General features: G+C 42.2%; 1 protein-coding gene across 1 annotated transcript; it reads left to right on the top strand.

The window, feature by feature from the left end:
• Nucleotides 1–1,175: 1,175 nt before the first annotated feature.
• Nucleotides 1,176–9,429, top strand: LOC308475206 (stromelysin-1-like). The gene is made up of 10 exons (XM_081002214.1): nucleotides 1,176–1,334; nucleotides 1,765–2,009; nucleotides 3,193–3,341; nucleotides 3,431–3,550; nucleotides 5,387–5,548; nucleotides 6,231–6,384; nucleotides 7,211–7,344; nucleotides 8,012–8,171; nucleotides 8,267–8,370; nucleotides 8,867–9,429. Exons 1-10 carry the CDS (start codon nucleotides 1,227–1,229, stop codon nucleotides 8,968–8,970), a joined length of 1,440 nt encoding a protein of 479 aa, XP_080858340.1. The 5' UTR covers nucleotides 1,176–1,226; the 3' UTR covers nucleotides 8,971–9,429.
• Nucleotides 9,430–22,458: the final 13,029 nt, after the last annotated feature.

The raw sequence follows: 22,458 nt of genomic DNA, 5'->3' as shown, positions 1-22,458 counted from the left end.
GGAAAGAACCCCAGGCAAAGGTGGACCTTGGGCTTTAAAATTCCAGCTGTGCCCTGTGAGACCTAAAATTTCTTTTCTTAAGTTGTAGTGGGAGAAGGCAAATACTGTTCTGTACCCAAAAATGATAAACAAGGTCACTTCTCAGACTTAGATGTGCTGATCAATGCCAGAATTATTCTAACAATTTCTGCTGACTTCCTAGTAAAATTGTCTAGAATTTCCAGAACTTGCTACATTGGAAAGATCTGTGTTATTTATTTCATCATATCTTATGGTTAATGTTTCATTCAGATAATGCCGCAATTGCTATAATTATTTCTATTTATATAGATAATAAGATTTCAGTCTATTAGTTGACATGATCTCAATATAATGGGATTCCTTCAGCTAAAAAAAAAAAAGTTTGGTGGCATTCACCGCTAGTCCTACACAGAGTAAACACTTGGAGGTTAAAGAATATAGCTCATCACCATATTTTTCGCTCTATAAGATGCACCAGACCATGAGGCGCACCTAGTTTTTGGAGGAGGAAAACAAGAAAAAAAATATTCTGAATCTCAGAAGCCAGAACAGCAAGAGGAATCGCTGCACAGTGAAAGCAGCAATCCCTCTTGCTGTTCTGGCTTCTGTGATAGCTGTGCAGCCTGCATTCACTCCATAAGACGCACACACATTTCCCCTTACTTTTTAGGAGGGAAAAAGTGAGTCTTATAGAGCAAAAAATTCGGTAATTTTAGGGAGTCATTCTATCTAATTAATTACTTGGAGGCAAAACCCTGTGTGATGAACCCCACTCACCTTCTTAGTAATTGCCAAATTAGGGCTTTTGAACTTAACAGACTCTGCAGTGAGTGTCACTCTGCTAAAAAGGACACCGGGCTCCACCTCTATTTGCTCCACCTCTATTGAATAAATTGAGAATGATGCCATTCTAATTATTTAATAATTTGGAGGAAATGTCCCAGTCACTTTCTTTGTAATGGCCAAATCATGGCTTTTGAACTTAACAAACTTTGTCCGTGTCACTCTGCTAAAAGGGACATTTTCTGTGTTTGGCAAGTCAACGGATGTTATAATGTTGTGAGTCATGCTTCTGTTAATTCTATAGAAAACCATGAAGTACCGGTATATATAGAGGTCCATTGGGAGCACATAGACACATCCATTGACAGAGAGACTGAACAGTTCTGGGACTCTAAGACTGGGACGCAAAAGCGAAAGAGACAATGAAAAGTTTCCTACTGATGATTGCGCTCTATGGAGCACTTTCTTGTGCTTTGCCCCTAATCCACGAAGCTGATCAAGTTGGAGAAGCGGACCTGAATTTTGCCAAGGTAATGTTTGATGGTAGCACAGAGGGGAAGCAGAATTCCACTAGCAGAAAAAGTAGTCAGTCACTAATTGCCTTGTGCAAAGTGGCAGTCAATGTAAGGTTGTGCATGCTTATAGACTGGGAATTCTGCAGATTCCGACCTCTGCTCCTCCATAGGTGTGCCTAATGGGTTTGGGTAAAATAGACCGCAATCCTACATGCAACCCTACATTCATACATCTTGGAGTAAGTCCCACTGAACTGAGAAGACGTGCATAGGATTCACTGTTAATGTCCGTTAGCTTCAGTTCTTATGTCTGTAAAATGGGTTCAATTAGACAAATGAGCTTCCTCATTGGGGGAAAAGTTAGAAAGATCAAAATCCTACAATGTGAAAGATTATATGTGAAAATAATTCTGCAACAATCAAATGCATCTGTTCTTTCCATCAGATGTACATAGAAAACTACTATCCTGATTCCACATCAACGCCAGTCGCAAGAAGCAAAAGGAGTGATGAGATTCCTGTTGACAAGTTACAGCAAATGCAGAAACACTTTGGGCTGAGAGTGACGGGCAGATTGGATTCACACACTTTGGCTGCAATGAAGAATCCCAGGTGTGGGGTTCCTGATGTAGCAGAATACAGCACCTTTCCTTTGTCACCAAAATGGGGACGAAAAAACCTGACATATAGGTAAAGTTTCAAAACACTTGCCTGAATCAAAGATGTAACTTGATAATGCTTATTATTGGCTCCTGGCTGAGGAAGAAAACTTCTGTCTGGGGAGAAAATGGAATGGATGATCTTAAAGAGGGTATGTCTGGCCGGCTGTCTGGAAGCCTGATCAGGAACACACCAGACTGCAGATTTTTGGGTAGTACAGATCCCACTTGCAAGCTACTGTTTTCAACTTGTATTCATAGGAATGCTGGGATTCCTTTGTCAGATAAGTAATGGTCTTTCCTAAAAGTTGGCTGTTGTTGTTGTTTAGTTGTTTAGTCGTGTCCGACTCTTTGTGACCCCATGGACCAGAGCACGCCAGGCACTTCTGTCTTCCACTGTCTCCCACAGTTTGGTCAGACTCATGTTTGTAGCTTCGAGAACACTGTCCAACCACCTCGTCCTCTGTCGTCCCCTTCTCCTTGTGCCCTCCATCTTTCCCAACATCAGGGTCTTTTCCAGGGAGTCTTCTCTTCTCATGAGGTGGCCAAAGTATTGGAGCCTCAACTTCACGATTTGTCCTTCCAGTGAGCACTCAGGGCTAATTTCCTTAAGAATGGATGCATTTGATCTTCTTGCAGTCCATGGGACTCTCAAGAGTCTCCTCCAGCACCATAATTCAAAAGCATCAATTCTTCGGCGATCAGCCTTCTTTATGGTCCAGCTCTCACTTCCATAACTCACTACTGGGAAAACCATGGCTTTAACTATACGGACCTTTGTTGGCAAGGTGATGTCTCTACTTTTTAAGATGTTGTCTAGGTATGCCATCGCCTTTCTCCCAAGGAGCAGGAGTCTTTTAATTTCGTGACTGCTGACACCATCTGCCGTGATCATTGAGCCCAAGAAAGTAAAATCTCTCACTGCCTCCATTTCTTCCCCTTCTATTTGCCAGGAGGTGATGGGCCCAGTGGCCATGATCTTCGTTTTTTTGATGTTGAGCTTCAGACCAGTCTACCATTATTGATTTTCCTGTGCAACACAGAGCTTAATTCTAGTCATCGTTGCATAATTTTAACACACTTAGAAATACAAGGGGCAGGGATGTGGAGATACTCTGAGACGCAAATTGATGTCTCCTCTTGCACACACACTTTGAAAGCTCTGTGAACATTCTTTCAAATGTGCGTTTCATCTTCTACCGTGTGTTTCACAGTGTTCTGAATTACACGCCAGACATGGACCGCGCTGACGTAGATGTTGCCATCGAGAGAGCTTGGAAAGTTTGGAGTGATGTGACTCCCCTGACCTTCACCAGGGTTTATGGGAAACCTGCAGATATCAAGATCTCTTTCGCTGCTAGGGGTAAGTAAATCACACGCAAGGAATTATAGTAGGTTTACCCAAGTTCCTGGCTGGGTGATTTATATATATGTTCTTTGGTTTTTTTAAAGCTCATGGTGACAATATACCCTTTGATGGACCAGGTGGGCAGTTGGCTCATGCATTTTCACCTGCCTTCGGTGGAAGCGTCCATTTTGATGAGAATGAACCCTGGGCACGGGATTTAAAAGGTATTTTCATTGTTTTGTCTCAATATATTCTATTCACTTGCTTGTAACAGCTGTCAAGGAAGCTTAATTACTTTTGCTGGCAAACATTGAGACCCCAGCACCATTCATGTCCCACGGGACTTACTCTGGAGTTTTAAAATAGTGTTATTGTTATTAAGAATGACATGAAAAAATACAAACAACAAATAACAAGTGTTGGTCACCAGGTACAAAGCAAAATATCGTCATGATGTGTACAAGGCAGAAAATAATAGCAGCATGTTTAGTAAAACAACCAAGCCAAAAATATGCATGAGGTACAGGGAGTCTAGGTTCCTCCCACTGACAGTTAATAAAAGAAATAAATATAAACTAATCCACCTAAAAAATATAAATATATTTATTTTCTCCATGCATTGCTCTACAGCGTTGCTAAAGTTTATCTGGCACACAAAGCAAGTCTTTTTCATACAGCTCAGCTATAGAATTTGCTGCCACAAGATGCCACAATGGCCATCAGTGTGGCTGGCAAATTCATGGGTGTTAGATGACTGGTGGCTACTAATCTTCATGACTATGTTGCATCCCAACTTCATGGCTCTAATAGCAGTTGCTGGGAATCACAAGTGCCAAAGGCACCGTTGCTCTTGAGTCATACTCGGGGCTTCTGAGAGACATCTGGAGGCTGATCTATTAGGGCAACTGGAGGGCTGCCTCTTCCAGGGCCAACATGCCTTCCCTTTGACTTACAACCAGGCCAGTGGGCGCCCCTGCTTTTCAGCTTCCTGTTCCTTAATCTCAGTGCCCTTGCAGAACTCAGCAGGGAGGTGGATGGGGACAACCCTAGAATTAGTTGGCTCTGCCTGCCATTGGCCCTAGATCCTTCGACTCTTGGCCTTTCTGCCTTCCAACCCACCACTGGGAGCATAGGATGTGGGTCTTCGGTCCTTATCCAATAGGACACTTCTTGTGTTCATGACATTCATTTATTACACTCCACTTGCATATCATATTGCTCTCTGTCACATTACTGGTCTATTTGATTGGGGTTCTTGTATTTGCATTCCTTCTATGAGCTGCTTGGAGCACTGCTTGGTGGGATACAAACCTAACAAACAAATAATCAGGACTTGCATTGAAAGCAGTCGTTGCTATAATGAAATCAGTGATAATGATCCCTTCTGACTGCAAAGAATAGGAATGTGGCTGATGAAATTTAATTATGAAAAGCACCATTTTTGTCAATGTAAACCCCCCCCCCCCAAAAAAAACCACAACGTTCATTGGTACATCCTATGGACTGTTCTGTACATCCATAAATGGTATTAGTAAACTCACTTGGGTTATTCATAAGATTAGACTACATTTCCTTGTTTCTGGCGAAAGGGCAAGTGTGCTCTTTTTTTAGCATGTAGTTGAAATGGTTTGACATAGAAGGTTCCATGTGGAATCTCCAGGAAGGGATTGCAAAGACCCATCTGAAATCCCAAAGAGTTGCTGTCCATCTTCTTCTTCTTTTGCGATCACTCATAGCTGAGTAAGATTGTCTTCCATAAACACGGTTTTAACAATGAGTCTGTAAGTGACTGTGGAGGCCAATTCTGGATCCACACGTCCTTCCACAGTGGGGACATTGGTTTCTGGGTGGGAGTTGATCATGGTGTGGATTTGTCAAGCATGCCTTCCTCCTAGCACGTTTCTCCCTTGCGTCCTGAGTTCGGGTGTCTTCAAAGCCCATGGCACCTTTGGTAAAGGCTGTTCTCCAACTGGAGCACTCGCAGGCCAGTGTTTCCCAGTTGTCAGTGTTTATACTACATTTTTAAAGATTTGCTAAACCCATTCCTGTTTCCTTTATAGGCACCAACCTTTTTCTTGTAGCTGCTCATGAGTTTGGCCATGTACTGGGCCTCAGGCATTCCAGCAATCCAGAGGCTCTGATGTTTCCAACCTACAGAAATAGAGACCTTAAAAATTTTGGTCTTCACACGGATGACATTGAGGGCATCCAGCACCTTTATGGTAAGTACAGACTCCCAGATGATTATATGGAATGAGGCCATGTAAGAGCACTGGCTTGGATCCTAAGGTCAGTTAGCTTAAGAATGTTCACAGAAAAGACTCAAATAGATTCTCTGAAGGGTTTGGGTCGACCTTCAGAACAAGGTAGGAGGGAGTAACAGGAAACTTTATTTCCATGAACTCCCTAGAGTAGTCTTAGATTCTGAGGGGAATTCCAGCCCTCCCTGCAGGAACGCCCCCCATGCCCCATCTATTTTGGATGCCCCCTCAACCCTCCAGAGAGATTTTTCAGGGGGTACCATGGCTGTGGAATGGGTGGGTGAGAAAAACAACTGAAAATCTTTCTGTGAACTTTCTTATTTGGGGAGCAAATGATCGTCCAGGCCACCTGATGTGAATTCGCAGAGCCAATCTATTATTCCATCTATTGTTGTATTTCACTGTCTTCCAATAAATTATTACTCATTTTTATTATTACTATTTATTACCTGGCCTTCACCCTAAAATCCCAGAATGGGTTTCAACAATTAATACACAACATCAATAGTAAAACACAATATTACATGATACTTTTTTTAAAAAAGTTTAAAGCAAATTAAAATGAAGTCTCCTGCAATGCCTCTGAACAGCATATTCCAAATCCTGCTTCTTCTTCAGTTCTTCTCTTTACCTCTTTTTCAAGGACCCCCTGAAGGTGGTGATGACAATGAAGCCAGTGGTTCATCAATTAACCTCACATCCACAACAGAGGCACCATCCACAAAATGGTGTGACCCTCGCCTGGCTTTTGATGCTGTTACCTCTTTCCGAGGGGAAATCCTGTTCTTTAAAGACAGGTAAATAATATCTAAACACTGAACTTTTTACCTTCTAACTCAAAGTCATGCCCCACCTCCAAGAACATTTCTACTCAAAGAGTACTCTGCAAACACAATGAATCAGCAATGACTTTTCCCTTATGATGCAAATAACCATCCATACTATGCTCAACATACTGCTCATTAAATTCATTCAACATGCCCTCCTTGGTGCGTAAGGTAAGAACAATTGCAAATAGTACTAGTCAGTATTGACTAGGCACCCTGTAGTTTTTTGTGGTGGTTCTGGAGATGGCTTTGTCTAGGGTGGCTCCCAGGTTATTGAATGCTCTCCTTTCCATGGTGCATTTGACTCCATTTTTGGCTCTCTTTCTATAGTGCGTCAAGATGCATCCTTTTTTACCGAGGTCTTTGAGGCTGGAAGATGATCTCTAGATGCTCCCTCTTCTTTTGCTGGTCTTTCTTTTTTTCTATTTAAAATAGTTTTAATGGCTGTCTTAGTCATAATAAGCATTGTATGGCTTCTTGTGGGTAACCTTCCCTGGGACTGTTAAAAATATGTATAATAAATAAATAGGCCCACAGGTAGGACTTAAACCTTATACACAAAACATTACCAAGAAAGAATTTTGATACAGTGAAAATAAGGAAACAGAGGGAATTGTCTTGTACTGATTCCAGCCATTGGTCCACATAGCTCAGTATTGTCTACATTGACCAGCAACTGCTCTCCTGGGTTTTATACTCGGGGAGGGTCTTTTCAAGCCCCACTTGCATGCAAAGCTGATGATCTACCATGGAGCCACAGCCCTTCTTCTGTAAACATTCATATTGTCTCCCCCAGCTTTTTCTGGAGAAAGAATCCCCAGAGAAGAGATGTTGAAAAGGTTCCTATCTCTGCTTTCTGGCCAGCTTTGAGCAAAGGCATAGATGCTGCGTATGAAGTTAAGGCTGATGACACAGTATTTCTATTCAAAGGTAAATATTCCAAACGTGAATAAACAGCAAGTAAAGGAGCTAAGAATGATGGAAGGAGCATCGTGCTATTAAGGAGAACGACCTGTGCAAGAGGCTGGAGTTACAGAATGTTAATGACCAAATCCTAGCTGTTCAATAAGTTACACAGTATAGCTACAAAGACTTTATTATTATTATTGGTGGTGGTGGTGTAAAATTGAGAAATGAAGCTACGGGGGGGGGGGTGAAACTGGACAGATTCTCTCATCTCTATCCAAGCAGATTTTTTATTTTCTTTATCTATTTTTTCTTCCATCATAGAACTCAAGGTTCTTTGAATAAGGTTGTCAGGTAGTTCCCCATCAAGGCACTGACCAGTCCTCAACTTGCGTAGCAGCAGCAAAGGAATCACATCACGTGCCCTCATTGTGCAGGATATTGCTTCCAAATCCCCATTGCCCTGAGCAGAAGGAATAAGATGGATTAGGAATGGCCCTGCCTAATAATAATAATAATAATAATAATAATAATAATTTATTATTTATACCCCGCCCATCTGGCTGAGTTTCCCCAGCCACTCTCTGCAATTGTCTCTGCAGGGCCTGGGCTTTCTCATTCCCATCTTCATGAAAGGCTCTTTCAATCTCCGCCCCCCCTTTTTTCCTTTTTACTGTCTTTTGCTTAACAGGAAGCAAGTATTGGGCCACCAAAGGAAATGCAATACAGATTGGTTTCCCCAAGAATATTCACAGCCTGGGCCTCCCGAAAAGTGTTAAGAGCATTGATGCAGCTGCTCATGACAGCAACTCAAAGAAGACATATTTCTTCTCTGGAAACCGCTACTGGAAGTAAGGGGAACTTACCTATCTCATGTGGTACAATTCTGAACGTTCATTGAAAAGCTCTTTAAATCAATGAATTCTCAACCCATTCATTTCTCTAGATATGATGAAGCCAAGAAGTCCATGGAAAAAGGCTACCCAAGAAAGATAGCAGCCGACTTCCAGAAAATTAGCTCCAAGGTGAAAGCTGCTTTTCTGCATCATGGTAGGTGGATAACCATCTTCATTAAACAACCTTCCTAATCCAGTAGGACCATATATAGTTGTAATGGTGAGACAGAAGGACTTGACCACAGATGTGAATGTGGCAGGTTCCTCAGCCACCTGAGCATCTCAGGACTGCTACCATAGCCATGGTCCATGCCAGGATCAAAACTGCAGAAGATGGAACAAACCTTAACCCCCTGCCATAGCTCTGTTCAGAGAACATATAGATTTGCAGAAGCAGAAAGGAAAATGTGAGGGAGGGGGTGTAGAACAGACCAATGAGGACTGGACATGCTCAGTGGCTTACTTCAGCAGTTGAGGAATAGGATATCTGGTGTGGGTGGGTGTGGAATGAACCATTGAGGGGGAGCAGGGGTGCTTGATTTAATGGAACGGTGACTAAGAGCATTCCACACTGAGGTATTTTGTAGGTTTTTGAGTTTCCTTCATGCATTTGATTCACAATTTTTACTCTTACTCCCTATTCTTTTTAGGACATTTCTATCTATTCAGTGGATCAAATCAATATGAGTTTGACAGCAAAACCAAAAAATTCCTCAGCATCAAGAAGAGTGACAGCTGGTTTGGGTGCCAGTGACACAAGACAAAGGAAAAAGTGATGAGGCCCAGAGGAAGGGAATCTCTCTTGGTCTGGGCATCAGGCAACGCTCACTGGGCACCATCTTTGTTGGCATGACTTGGTCTCTCCTGTGGTTTCATGAGTCATGGAACAAGCTGCATTTTGAATAAGGAAGTTCTAGTATATATTTGTTTTTAACCTATGGTAGATTGCAACTATTCAATGATTCTATGATTCTATTTTTATATTTTAAATTATTTTAAATATAATTTTCAACTCTGCCTTTATTTACAGTCTTAACATTTGCTATACTTTTTTGTAAACTACATGAGGATTTTATTTAAAACTGAGCAGGACATCATTTTTTAAAACAAGAAAATAAATAGATATATTTAATATAAATTATTGCAGAAAATCATATCTTTTTGTACAATACTGTGCAATAAAGTGATTTATTACTATTATGGTCAAAGTTGCTGTTGCTATCATTATCCACACTTCACCATGAGGCCCCAGGACAGGTTGCAACTGTTTAAAAATACAATATTGAAATCAGTTAAAACGAACGACAATCAAGGAAATAGGGTGGGTCCTGAAATATATCGTGTAAAATATATATCTCATGTGCAAAAGACCTGGGTAAAGTGTGCTTTCAGCATATGAGAAAACTACATAACGAAGGTGTCAGATGCACCTCCATGGGGGAACATAATCTGTGGGAGGAAACTCCACAATTTAGGGGCCACCACAGAGAATGCCCTCTCCCTAGCTGCCATCCTGTGAACTTCTGAGGGCTGGGGAACTCCCAAGAGGGCACCCGATGCTGATCTTAACACCTGAGAGGATCCAAAGGGAAGGCGGCAGTTTTTCAGATGGGGCTCCAACTCCAGGGGGCTGGTTGTTTTTTGGGGAGCCCTCCATAATTTTGGGGGGAGGATCCCCCCGTGTTCCTTACCATCAGTGAGTGGAGGAGGCTGAGCGAGGAGCTACCAAGCACAAGAGAGGAGGGCCCCCCACCCACAGCATTCGACTTCATCCCTGGCTGTTCCCAAAATGTCATGTGACATCGCATGCTGCACACATGACATCACCCGGTCACTTCACTCTTCGGTGCAAGTTGGCGCTTTCAGATATGTGGGGCCAAAGTCATTTAGGCCTTCAAACAATAACGTGAGCACCTTGAGTCGTGCCCAGAAATGACAATCAAACACTGTAACTGTTTTAGAGCAGGCATTATATGAGTTCTAGATGGAACCCAAGGCCGCTGCATTTTGGGCAAGTCATCTCAAGTGTAGTCCCATGTAAAGTGTTTGTAGCAATAATCCAGTATGGAAGTTACTAGGGTACAATGGCAGCTATACAGTGATACCTTGGTTTACAACCATAATCCATTCCGGAGGTCCGGTTGTAAACCAAAACAGGTTGTAACCCAAGGTGCGCTTTTGCCAATGGGGCCTCCCCCCCAAAAATAAACGGGTTGTAATCCAAAAAAAGGGACACACGCTTCAGGGATTGACGTGGTTGTAATCCAAAATGGGTGCAAACCAAGGTACCACTGTAGTTGGAATTAGGCACTCCAAAACACCAACACCACCTGAGTCTGGATCCAGGAGTTTTCCCAAGCTGTGAATCTGATCTCCCCAAGGGAGTGCAACTCATAATCCTTCCAGGGAAGTAGTATACCTTTACTGTACATGGGGGTGGGGGTCGGTCCATTTAGCAAGCATGGATGGAGCTGCGGGTTAGAATCATAGAATAGAATCATAGAATCATAGAGTTGGAAGAGACCACAAGGGCCATCGAGTCCAACCCCCTGCCAAGCAGGAAACACCATCAGAGCACTCCTGACATATGGTTGTCAAGCCTCTGCTTAAAGACCTCCAAAGAAGGAGACTCCACCACACTCCTTGGCAGCAAATTCCACTGTCGAACAGCTCTTACTGTCAGGAAGTTCTTCCTAATGTTTAGGTGGAATCTTCTTTCTTCTTTTTTGTGCCTGTGGTTAAACCACAGAGCCAGGGCTTGCCGATCAGAAGGTCGGCAGTTCGAATCCCCGCGACGGGGTGAGCTCCCGTTGCTTGGTCCCTGCTCCTGCCCACCCAGCAGTTCAAAAGCACGTCAAAGTGCAAGTAGATAAATAGGTATCGCTCCGGCGGGAAGGTAAATGGCATTTCTATGCGCTGCTCTGGTTTCGCCAGAAGCGGCTTAGTCATGCTGGCCACGTGACCCGGAAGCTGTACGCCGGCTCCCTCGGCCAATAAAGCGAGATGAGCGCCAGAACCCCAGAGTCGTCCGTGACTGGACCTAATGGTCAGGGGTCCCTTTACGTTAACACATTATCACACTGAGTAGTACTGAATTCGGCAATTGCTCATTTCATGTTCACAACTTACTATCAACAGCTTCCACTGCGTCTGAAGGAACCCAACCATGGGGACATAAATGAGCAGTGTAAGCCAAAACAACTCTGGATTTTTTATTTTATTGCCAACGAGGATTCTGAGATCAAGTTCTTCCATGCCTGCTTTCTCTTATTTCGCAGTTACCTTCTAGTTGCTTTTCGGTCTCTGTTTACTGATCTTAGGTTAAAGTCTAACAGATCATACATCAATGCATAGAATAATCAGTTGCTCCTGTAAGATAGGAGTATCATCCCGCATGAATGAGTTTCACCACTGGAAAAGAAGAACTACATCTGGTTTGGTTAAGAGCAAAGGGAAAGGGAAAGAGTAGTCAAGAACAACAGGTTCTGTATTTTACTTTGCATCAAACATTGGTCCTTTTGTCCATCCACAAAAAGCTAAAACTTTCAGTGGAAAATATTCTTTTGAACTATATACCTATTGTATGGAAGTCAACAACAGGACAATGAAAATGGATTCTACGCATTCTAATGGTAGACAAGAGACTGATATTGATGAATTGGAAGAATAAAGATATGATCCCCTTTAATAAATAGATTGACCATATGATAACACACACAACTTATGAATGGACAGCTTACAGATGTAGACTTTGACTGGATAACTATGACAATATTTCGAATGAGTTTATACAAAATGTAGCAGGCTATCAATATTTAGAAGTGTACTAGGATAATAATATGAAATTTATATGAGAATGTATGGGTTAGGGTATTTTTCGTATTTTGTACATTGTTTCTTTCCGCACATTTTGTGCCTTTTAATTCTTCTTTTCTTTCTCTTTTTTTTTCTTTGCATGACTTCATTTCTTTAGAATTGAAACCTTTTGAATAAAATATAAATGGCAAAACAAGAACATTGGTCATTTTGTTGCCTCAAGGCATAACTGAGTTCCCTGAGTTCTCCTGAACTACAGGAGAGCTGCATTGTACATTAGAGTGCATTGACGTGCTAGCTTAATGGATAGGTTAAAAACAAGATATGTAAATATATATAATGATTTATTTATTTTTGCTGTGTTTACTGTATAAATATTTAGAAGTGCACTTAGTCCTTCACAGGACTGGAAAACTGAAGAGACATCTTTCTAAAGCTGTTTGGTACTTGGCAGCTAAGGGATTGGTTATTGGTGGAAGGGCGGGGGCTTTGTCCTTTAAATTTGGTTCCCTGATAAGCTGTTTGGCTCTGTGTATTTTTTTTTTTAATGATATTTATTAAAAGTTTAAGAATTACAGAAAAAGGAGAAAAAGAAAACAACAAAAAATTTGACAAAACATACATTACAGTACATAAAAAGAAAAGCATAAAAAACAATACAACAATACAGCAAAAAACCCAATAACATTAAAACACACATCCAATGTTCCATATCTTTATCTTTCATTTACTTGTTTCATCGACCTCCTCACACCTCCCTTTTTGTATTCTAATTTAATTAATTGTTTCAGCAAATTCTTTCCATCTTTCTCAATTTTTGTTATATAATTTATCTTAACGATCTAATCTTTTAATTAACTCAACAAATCCTTTCCATCTTTCACTATATTCTGTCATTCAATTTACCTTTATTTATTTAACCTTATCTTACCATAAAAAAACCTTAAAACTAAAAACTTAATACTTATTTGTACATAACTCCTTATATCATTTCTACTAAAGCCTAATAGTTTCATTCCAACATTTTTCCTAATACTCATTAATTTTACACTAATTCTCAAAATAAAATATTTTTTAAAAAAACTTTCTTCCAATCTTCATCCAACGTCTCTTCTTCCTGGTCTCAGGTTTTGTCAGTCCTTCTTGTCCATTCCATCTAGTCCATCACCCTGGTGATCTTATGTCCGAGGCTCTTAAGTCTTTTCCATGTCCCTTCTGCAGATCTTCTTCTTGTTTATACCTGCACTTTACTTTGTCTTTTGTTGATCTTTTTCTTAATTTCTTTCCTTTCTCATTGGGGGGTAGGTCTCGGGAGGACTCCAATCCAAAAATATCTCCATCTCCCCTCAGCAGATCAGCCCATTCCCCACAGTCCCATTCCCCACAGTCAACACTGTAATCCAGGAAATATTTAAAAGCATGTTTCAAAGTCCTTCCAAAATGAAGGGCCCTCACAACTCCAGACCCCCCCCCCGGTCCACTCCAGATTCAAACTTCAAAGACAGCGGCTTATGCTCCTGCAATGCCTCGGATCTCTCCATTTGTGTTACTTGAGGTTCAACAGCAACCTCCTCCATTATCTTCTGCACTTGCGCTTGCCCTGTCAAAACAAGTTCCTGGGCTGGTTCCTGAATGGTTTCTATATGGGTATTCGCCGTTTGTCCAAAGTTTTTAACTGCAACAGTCATCAAATCCATCTTCTCATGCATCTGCTCCAGCAAAGCACTTGTCTTGCAAAAAGCAAGCACCAAAACTTCTAAACACATTTTTATTCAAGGTCAGAGTCTGGTCTCACGATCCTAATCTTACAGCTGTGAAATCCCCAGATCGACTCCAGCAACAAATTAACAAGCTCCCTCTAGAGGGGACAATTTCTATTTGTATCCATCTTTTGAAAGCAGGACCAACAAAAGGAAATTACTTTCATTTTTCAAATATTTTGTTTCTTTTGAATGCAAGAGGCAACATTGGAGTCAATTTGTTTCTCTCTCTTTTTTTTACTATCTGTCAAAAGACGTTTCATTCACAGTCGATGAACTTCCCCGTAAATTTCTGTCTTTGACACCCCGTTCCCAGGTTTGAGACGGTGGAAATTTATCTTTCTTTACTCTCTCTCCTGCAGGCTTAAACAGTCAAAAATTCCCCCCCTTTTCTCCTGCTTCCAAGAGGGGTTTTGGTGGTGATAACTGAAGAAAATTTAGACCTTTATATACAACTTTCCAGACTTTAGCTTACAAAGTTTTGCTTCAATCTATTTACAAAAACGGGAGGCGGACTTCCTGTTTTGAGCCTTCCCGCTTCAGTGCCAAATTAAAATGTTTCTTAATCCAATTTTCCGTTCTACTCACAGGTACTTATTTAGAGTCCAATTGTCCACAGGAAAAAGTCAGCGCTCTCCGGCAACGGCTGTGCGGCTTCACTCCGTAAAAGTAGCGGTTGATTCAAAACACCGCGCCACTCACCCCACGTCGCTTCGGATCCCCGAAAAAGGGTTTCCCTGCAAGTAGGGGAGGCGCTCCTGGTGTCAGCCGAATCCCACGCTCCCAGGCTTCCTCCGCCTGGGATTTTTAAAGGGTCTCCGCCTTCGCCGCGGCAGCAAGACCCGATTTTCACGGAGCGGGTTCATCTCGGTCAGAGGAACTCCGCCATTGCCGATGGCGCTAACCCCGGAAGTCGCTCTGTGTAGTGCCTTCCACACTAAACATGCTTTTTATTGGTCTTAATTTTATTGGTCCTGTTCAGGCATTTGGGGTACGATGATACCCACACCTGCATCAGGGTTACGGGTTAGACCCTTTTATGTCATTCCACTACAGGATCAACACTTTTAGTCAATTAATGCTCTTTTATCTTTTCACTATATAAGCAAACATGATGCAGAATTTAAAATATAAGTCACTTTGAGATATTTTGTAGTAAGTGCCAAATAAATACTACTACAGTGGTACCTCAGGTTAAGTACTTAATTCGTTCTGGAGGTCCGTTCTTAACCTGAAACTGTTCTTAACCTGAAGCACCACTTTAGCTAATGGGGCCTCCTGCTGCTGCCGCGCCACCAGAGCATGATTTCTGTTCTCATCCTGAAGCAAAGTTCTTAACCTGAAGCACTATTTCTGGGTTAGCGGAGTCTGTAACCTGAAGCGTATGTAACCTGAAGCGTATGTAACCCGAGGTACCACTGTACAACTACTACTACTACTACTACTACTACTACTACTACTAATAATAATAATATTTGACATTAGTAGCAGGGCAGGGATATAAAATCACCGGAAGCCCCAGATGTATGAACTATGGCTCCTTTGCTATCACATTGACCTATAATTGTTACTGTGACATCACCAATTACAGACGGCCATGTGGATGGAAAATGCACCCCTTTGTGATTGGGCTACATGGAGCATGAGGCCTCACACCATTCCTTGAGGATGGCAAGTCATTTTCATAGAAGGGGTCACATGCCCCTTCTTCAGAGAAGCCACAATATCCACCCACATGACCGCCTCTGATTGGAGAAGGGACTCTCAGAGCTGATCCCAGGTCAGCAGAGGAATTCTGACTCTGACACATGGGTTCAGGGGTGGGCTTTCTGGTGTCACAAGGGCCATGAATCATCCTTTAAGGTTGATGTTCCAGCGGTTGGACGTAAATTATCACATCTCTGCTATTCAGAGTCTATCCCTTCTTCATGCTCTTCTGTGTATAAACAAATATTATTTATATGCTATACGCAATCTCATGTCTTTTCTTCCCCTCACCCTTTTTTGTTGTTGTTGGCAAAATTAAATTACAAATAAATTCCAGTGGTACAAGTCATTAACACCTTGTTGCACCACAAACCTGGATGATATTCCTGTTTTAAATGAGAAAAATGGCTGTTCCATGTCTGGAAGCATAAACCTTCCGTCTTTATCCCAAGATCAGTTACTTAGTCATAGAAGATAAAGATATACAATCTAAGGGCAATTGTATTGCAAAATACAAGGAAGCAGGTATGAAGCCAATGGTCTCCAGCCCTGCAGCTTATCTTCGCGTTAATTAAATCTGAGATCCTTGACACATTTTTTAAAAACAAACCGCTGAGCCATGTGCTAACATTTCAGTCTGTTGTGGCAGTGTATTTGATGCTCAGCTCGCCATTTTGCTTTGCCAGAAATCAGCACATAGCTCCTGGTTCCTACTATGAAAAGTGATTCTGTTGTTTTATCTGAACATTGACTTTCATGTGCATCCACTCAGCTGCTAATTTGGCCTGGTCTGCTGGGTGACTGCTTTCAAGCCAGCTGTGGGATATGGGTGCCACAAGAGTCAGCCTGATGTGTAGTGTATTTGTAAATCTACCACATCCTGGATCCATATAGCTCAGTATTGGGCTGACCCTCTACTGGTGTGGAGTCAAGGGGCACTGAGAACAGGGAAGGCATGTCTGTGACTCCCTCATGCAGTGCTTCTCTTTATAGCACTGAGCGGTGGTTCAAAGTCTCCCTTTGATCAGGAACACTGATTGTACAGGAGAGCCAGTGTGGTGTAGTGGTTAAGAGGTGTAGACCTGTAATCTGGTGAAGCGGGTTCGCTTCCCCGCTCCTCCACATGCAGCTGCTGGGTGACCTTGGGCCAGTCAAACTTCTTTGAAGTCTCTCCGCCTCACTCACCTCACAGAGTGTTTGTTGTGGAGGAGGAAGGGAAAGGAGAATGTTAGCTGCTTTGAGACTCCTTAGGGTAGTGATAAAGTGGGATATCAAATCCAAACTCTTCTTCTTCTTCTTGACTACGGGGAGCCCCTGCTCCTAAAAAGTTTGACCTCTCACCCTTTGAACGCCTGTTCAGGGAACACTCTGGGTTTTTTAAGACCTTTCTTCTCTTACACATCAAATGGCAATGCTAGAGTCCCCTCCCAGCATTCACACACACGTGCACACACAAAAACCTTACATTGGCCAATGCTAGTTTTCACCAGCTATATTGTGCAAATGCTTTCTGAAGAAGCAAATATAGAGGGCAGGTGAGGGAAAACACAAATCTGCTTAGTCATAGCCCAATGCACAAGGAGCAGTTGGGCCTGAGGCTGACCGTCTCTTTAGGGAACAGATATTCTTTTCAATGGAGGCCGAGGCAGAGATGAAAGAGTGTTTGATTTGATTTGGTTTGTTATGTCCTACCTCATCTTTTATAACCCTGGGATTTATAACCGTACTGCAAAAAAATGGTATTTAAAAATACTCTTGACTTTTTTATCTCAATATACGTCTAAGAAGTTCAAGGTAGCAAATCTGGTCCCTCCAGGCATCCACAAATTCACTCATTTGATTACAAGGGATGAGTGGCCCCAGGCCTCTGGAAAACAGGGCAGCCACACAAGTCCTTACCCCCAGAAGGCTCATTTCCACTACTGTTTTCATGTAGGCAGAAAACAGCAGAGTCCCTTCTGAGAAACTCCTGTTGTTTCTTACCTTCTCCAAATCCTCCCATCAGATGTCAAGGAGATAAAGAACTTCACAACTTTCAGAAGGCAGTTGAAGGCAGGGTGTTTTTAATATGTGACATTTTATTATGTTTTTATAAGTACTGGAAGCTGCCCAGAGCACATATGGGTGGGGAATAAATTATTATTATTATCATTATTATTATTATTATTAGCATTATCCAAGGAGAGAGGACTGCTATCTCACTAGCAGGACCTCAAGTGCTTGCCAAGGATTTGGAGCACAAACTCAGTGGTGATGACCACAAATAATGGTTGGCTAGGAAGCCAACTCCTAGATACTGTGGACTCCTGAGTATTCCCCCTTTTCTCCACTCAACAACAACCCTTTGAGCTTTCGAGGATCCACACCAAAAGCACAGTCAACACACATTTAAAGAGCATAGCTTCCGCAAAGAATCCTGGGAACTGTAGTTTGTTAAGAGTGATAGGAATTGTAGCCCTGAGAGGGGGGGATTGCAGTTCCCAGGATTGTTGGGGCGGGGTGTGTGTGCAATTGTATGCTTTAAATTAATGGATCTGCCCTTAGGTTAGTGCTGAGGAAGTGTGACTGACCTGAAGTCACTCAGTAAGCTTTGTGGGGATATGGGATATGTACCCAGATCTAAATCTGAACCTCGAATCAATACACAACAGTGTATCTCAGTTTTAAAAGAAATGCTTAACAATGCAGTATTAAAAACAAGGAAAAAAACTGTCCAGTAGCACCCTCAAGACCAACTAAGTAGTTGGTCTCTAAGGTGCTACTGGATATATATATATATATATCGACTGCGTCAGACCAACACGGCTACCTACCTGAATCTAAAAACAAGGAGACGGCTAGTTCCAGCTACATACAAGCTATATCCTGCCTCGTGTGGATGTTGTTAAATATAAGCATCATAAAATGGGGTGCATAATACTTTCTCTACGACTCCCATCCTGCGTATGATTGCAGATGTGTACTTACTTAGACTGGCCTCAGGGTCTGGCAGAAACAGTACAAATTATCAGGTGATGCCAACCACTCTAAGGCAGAAATCATCCCTGGCAGTAATGTGTCCACATTCAGAAGTAACATATATATTATTAATTTTCTCCTGAAAATTCTTCTGCATTTTACTGCAAATTTATCCTGATAAACACTTTTTGCAGTTTCGACTGCAAAAATTTGCACATTTTTGCAAGCAATTTCATCTAATAAAATGCATTCCTGTTTGTTGTTTGTTGACTAACAGCATCATTCCGTATTGATAAAGGTATCAGACACCCTTGTAAGCTTTGAAATGACCTCTTTCTGAGCAAGAAGCCATCTGAACAGGATCCCATCCTACCAAAGTAACAGAAATGCCTGCTCCATCTTTCTATCCCCCCAAAACAGGAAATGTCCAGAGGAGGTAAAAGCATAGACACTCCCTATGACCAGGACCTTTGCAGGGTCAGGGGTTGTGAGTGTATGTCCATACACTCTGCACTTTGACTTTCCCATAAGAATGTAAGAATTGCCTTGCTTACTAAGCCCCAAGGTCCAAGAAAAGTGGCAGCTATGTGAATCAGAGAAATGACAGGATGCAATTAGTACTTGAGACTTCGAAGGAATAATTTTGTAATTGAAAGCTGCCTCCCAGAAAAGTCCCTTGAAAACCATAGTGAAACAGCCTTCTGTAAACCACAAATTTCCTCTTTCTCTCATGAGAAATGATGGGACATAGCAATGGGGAGGTAATACGATTCAATTTGTTTCCGACACTTGGAAGAAACAATTTTGTCACCAAGAGCAAGACACTTTCTAAATAAAATCTCCCACTTTATTTAAACAGTTAAAGGTAAAGGGACCCCTGACCATTAGGTCCAGTCGAGACCGACTCTGGGGTTGCGGCGCTCATCTCATTTTATTGGCCGAGGGAGCCGGCATACAGCTTCCGGGTCATGTGGCCAGCATGACTAAGCCGCTTCTGGCGAACCAGAGCAGTTCACGGAAACACCGTTTACCTTCCCACCGGAGCGGTACTTATTTATCTACTTGCACTTTGACATGCTTTTGAACTGCTAGGTTGGCAGGAGCAGGGACCGAACAACGGGAGCGCACCTCGCTGTGGGAATTCGAACCGCCGACCTTCTGATCGGCAAGTCCTAGGCTCTGTGGTTTAACCCACAGCACCACCCACGTCCCATTTAAACAGTTATATGACACCTTTTTCCAACAAGGTCAAGATGGGGCTAACAGCATACAGTGGAAATGAAACAGTAATATAAGAAATGCAACAACCATTTTTTAAAAGCAACCTCAGCAATTAAAAAATATTCAAAAAGAGAGCAAACATTTAGGGCTTGAAAGGGTTCCTAACATGGAAGGCTTTTGCCATCTTCTGGAAGGCCCTTAGAGAAATCCAGTGAATATATCCTCTTCCTAGTACTAACTAGCCATATTTCTTAGGACACTGGGACATACAGGAGGACCTCAGTAGGACAGGTGCATTCAGGAGAAGGTAATATCCTTGTGATTTCATATTAAAATGGGCTTTGAAGGTCATTACCAGCCCCTTGAATTGAGCCTGGAAACAAAAACGAGTTTAATGATGTAGATTCATGAAGCGAGTTCTTCACAGGTATGTTGGACATTAAGGAAATAGCCTTCTTCTCTTGCCATTCCATAGAAAATGGTGATGAGAAAAAAGGTCTTCTTGGTGGTGTCCCCCCCAAAAAAACCTTTGGAATACTTTGGAAGCTTCTCTGACTGTAGCAATGGGCAAATCTTGTCAATTTCCTTTTTCTCTCTCATTTTTCCCGCGTCTTCGGTTCGACACAGCAAATGGTGCTTTTAAAAAAGTTTCAAGTTTGAATTTCAGTGCAACGTAAGAACATAAGAAGAGCCTGCTGGATCAGGCCAATGGTCTTTTTAGTCCAGTATCCTGTTCTCACAGTGACCAACCAGATGCCCATGAGAGGCCTACAAGCAGAACCTGGGTACAATAGCAGTCCACCTACCTGCAGTTCCTAGCAATTGTGGAGTGGAGGAAGTGACTAGGAGCTGCTGATAGCCGTGTCCTCCATGAATTTATCTAAGCTTCTTCTAAAAGCTATGCATTTTATTTTATTTTATTTTTAAAAAATTCAATTTATTTCTTACACGCCCTTTAGCAGGACAGGTTTCCTACAAGTACAGAACAAAGGAAACAGTTGCAACCATAAAACAAAAAAGTGAAGACAATTAGAAGCAGTTTGTTTATAAAAATATTTCTATACTGCTGTATCGTAGAAATGTGTTCCAGTGGTTTGCAGCAACATAAAAACACAAAGTTCCATATATAAAACAGCTAAAGGCAATGTCATCCTTTAATGACGCAACACAAACGCTTCCATATATTTTTTTAAAAAGAAACAGTTTAAAAATATTTCCAGTACAGGTGCAGACTGGGATAAAGATCTCCACTTAAAAGTCTTGGTGACTCCAGCGGGCGCCAATGAGGAACAGAGACGCTACCTGTAAATATTGATCCTGCAAATATGTGGATTTATTTTTTTACTCTAGTGGTTGCAAGCTGCTTCGTAGAGGGATTTTCAATAAAATAAAATCAACAAAGGCAAGGACGAGGGAAAACAATTTACGTCAAGTTCACTGTAAATACACCAGGTATTATTAATGGTGCAAAGCGGAGTATGGAGGAGGGGGGAGGCGGGGAGCAGAGATCAGAGAATTTCCCAAACAGATTGAAGAAAAAAATTAAACAGGGATGCCATGCAAGTAATAAAGAAACCATATAGAAACTTGGCACAGTGTTGTGTTGTGGTTACAGTGTCAGACTTGGAGCTGAAGGCCAGGGTTCAAATCCCCACACAGGCAGGAAGCTCACTGGGTGAAACTGGGCCAGTCGCTGCCTCTCAGCCTAACTTACCTCACAGGGTTGTGGGGATTAAATGGGGAGGAGGAGAACCACGTTGGCCTCCTTGAGTTCCTTGGAGAAAAAGATAAGATATAAATGGAATAAGTAATAAATAAACAATGAACTTGGAGGAAAAACAAATTCATGGCACATTTCGCATGGTACATTTATATCCCACTGGTCTTCCATCAAAGAACTCACTAAGTCCCAGTTGGGCTCTTATACAGGCACCGAGCAAACCCAAACCAGCTTGGCTTGTGCAAGCATCAGGAGCACTTCTGCCCTGTTCCAGAGGGTAGGATTCAAGTTACCAGAAAGGAGATTCTGACTAAACATCAGGACGTAAGAGCTGTTTTACATTGGAGGTTTTTAAGCAGAGATGGGGTGACCTTCTGTCATGGATGCTTTAGTTGAGATTCCTGCATTGCAGGGGGTTGGACAGAGGACCCTCAGGGTCCCTAGCTTCTGCCAACCTAGTAGTTCAAAAGCATGTCAGCGCAAGTGGCGGGAAGGTAAATGGCGTTCCCGTGCGCTCTGGCACTCATCACGGTCTTCCTTGTCCCAGTAGCAATTTAGTCATTCTGGCCACAGGACCTGGAAAGCTGTCTGTGGACAAACGCTGGCTTCCTCAGCCTGAAAAGCGAGATGAGCACTGTGTTAGAATTCCTGCTCCATGATTGCAGTCATGGGATTTTTGTCTATCACATGACTTGGTATGTTTTGACTCCACAAAGTGGGAAGTGACGGAGACAGGATGTTTGTGTTAATGTGTTCCGTGAAGTGGGACTGTTGTCCTTTGTTCTTTCTCTTTGCTAGAGAGAGAGGGAGCCATGTTGCAGTGCTCTGTGTGTGTTTATATGTAAATAAAGTAGATTAGCCAAAATGCTGAGTTGCTCAGGTCTGTCACGCAAGCTGCAAAGACTCTGCGGATCCCTAAGGGTGCCGATGTATGTTAGCATTGGTCGCTGTGATATTCAGGCAGAAGAAAGCTTTTGAAGCTCCCGAACGATCGACCAGGAGGGAGGGAACATGCCAGTGTCCTACTTGAGTGTAGGATGAGCTCCTGACACACTGCACC

This window comes from Podarcis pityusensis (assembly GCF_964106645.2).
Source record: "Podarcis pityusensis genome assembly, chromosome: 4".
In the NCBI taxonomy this organism is placed as follows: Eukaryota; Metazoa; Chordata; class Lepidosauria; order Squamata; family Lacertidae; genus Podarcis; species Podarcis pityusensis.
The sequence above is the reverse complement of the archived record's forward strand: the minus strand, read 5'-3'. Positions and strand labels throughout refer to the sequence as shown.

What these genes read in the sequence shown, in the direction of transcription:
- LOC308475206 (XM_081002214.1), top strand. Translation starts at nt 1,227, where the DNA reads ATGAAAAGTTTCCTACTGATGATTGCGCTCTATGGAGCACTTTCTTGT. An exon ending in CGGACCTGAATTTTGCCAAG is followed by an intron (nt 1,335 to 1,764) that starts GTAATGTTTGAT and finishes TCTTTCCATCAG; the next exon opens with ATGTACATAGAAAACTACTA. An exon ending in CACAGTATTTCTATTCAAAG is followed by an intron (nt 7,345 to 8,011) that starts GTAAATATTCCA and finishes TTTGCTTAACAG; the next exon opens with GAAGCAAGTATTGGGCCACC.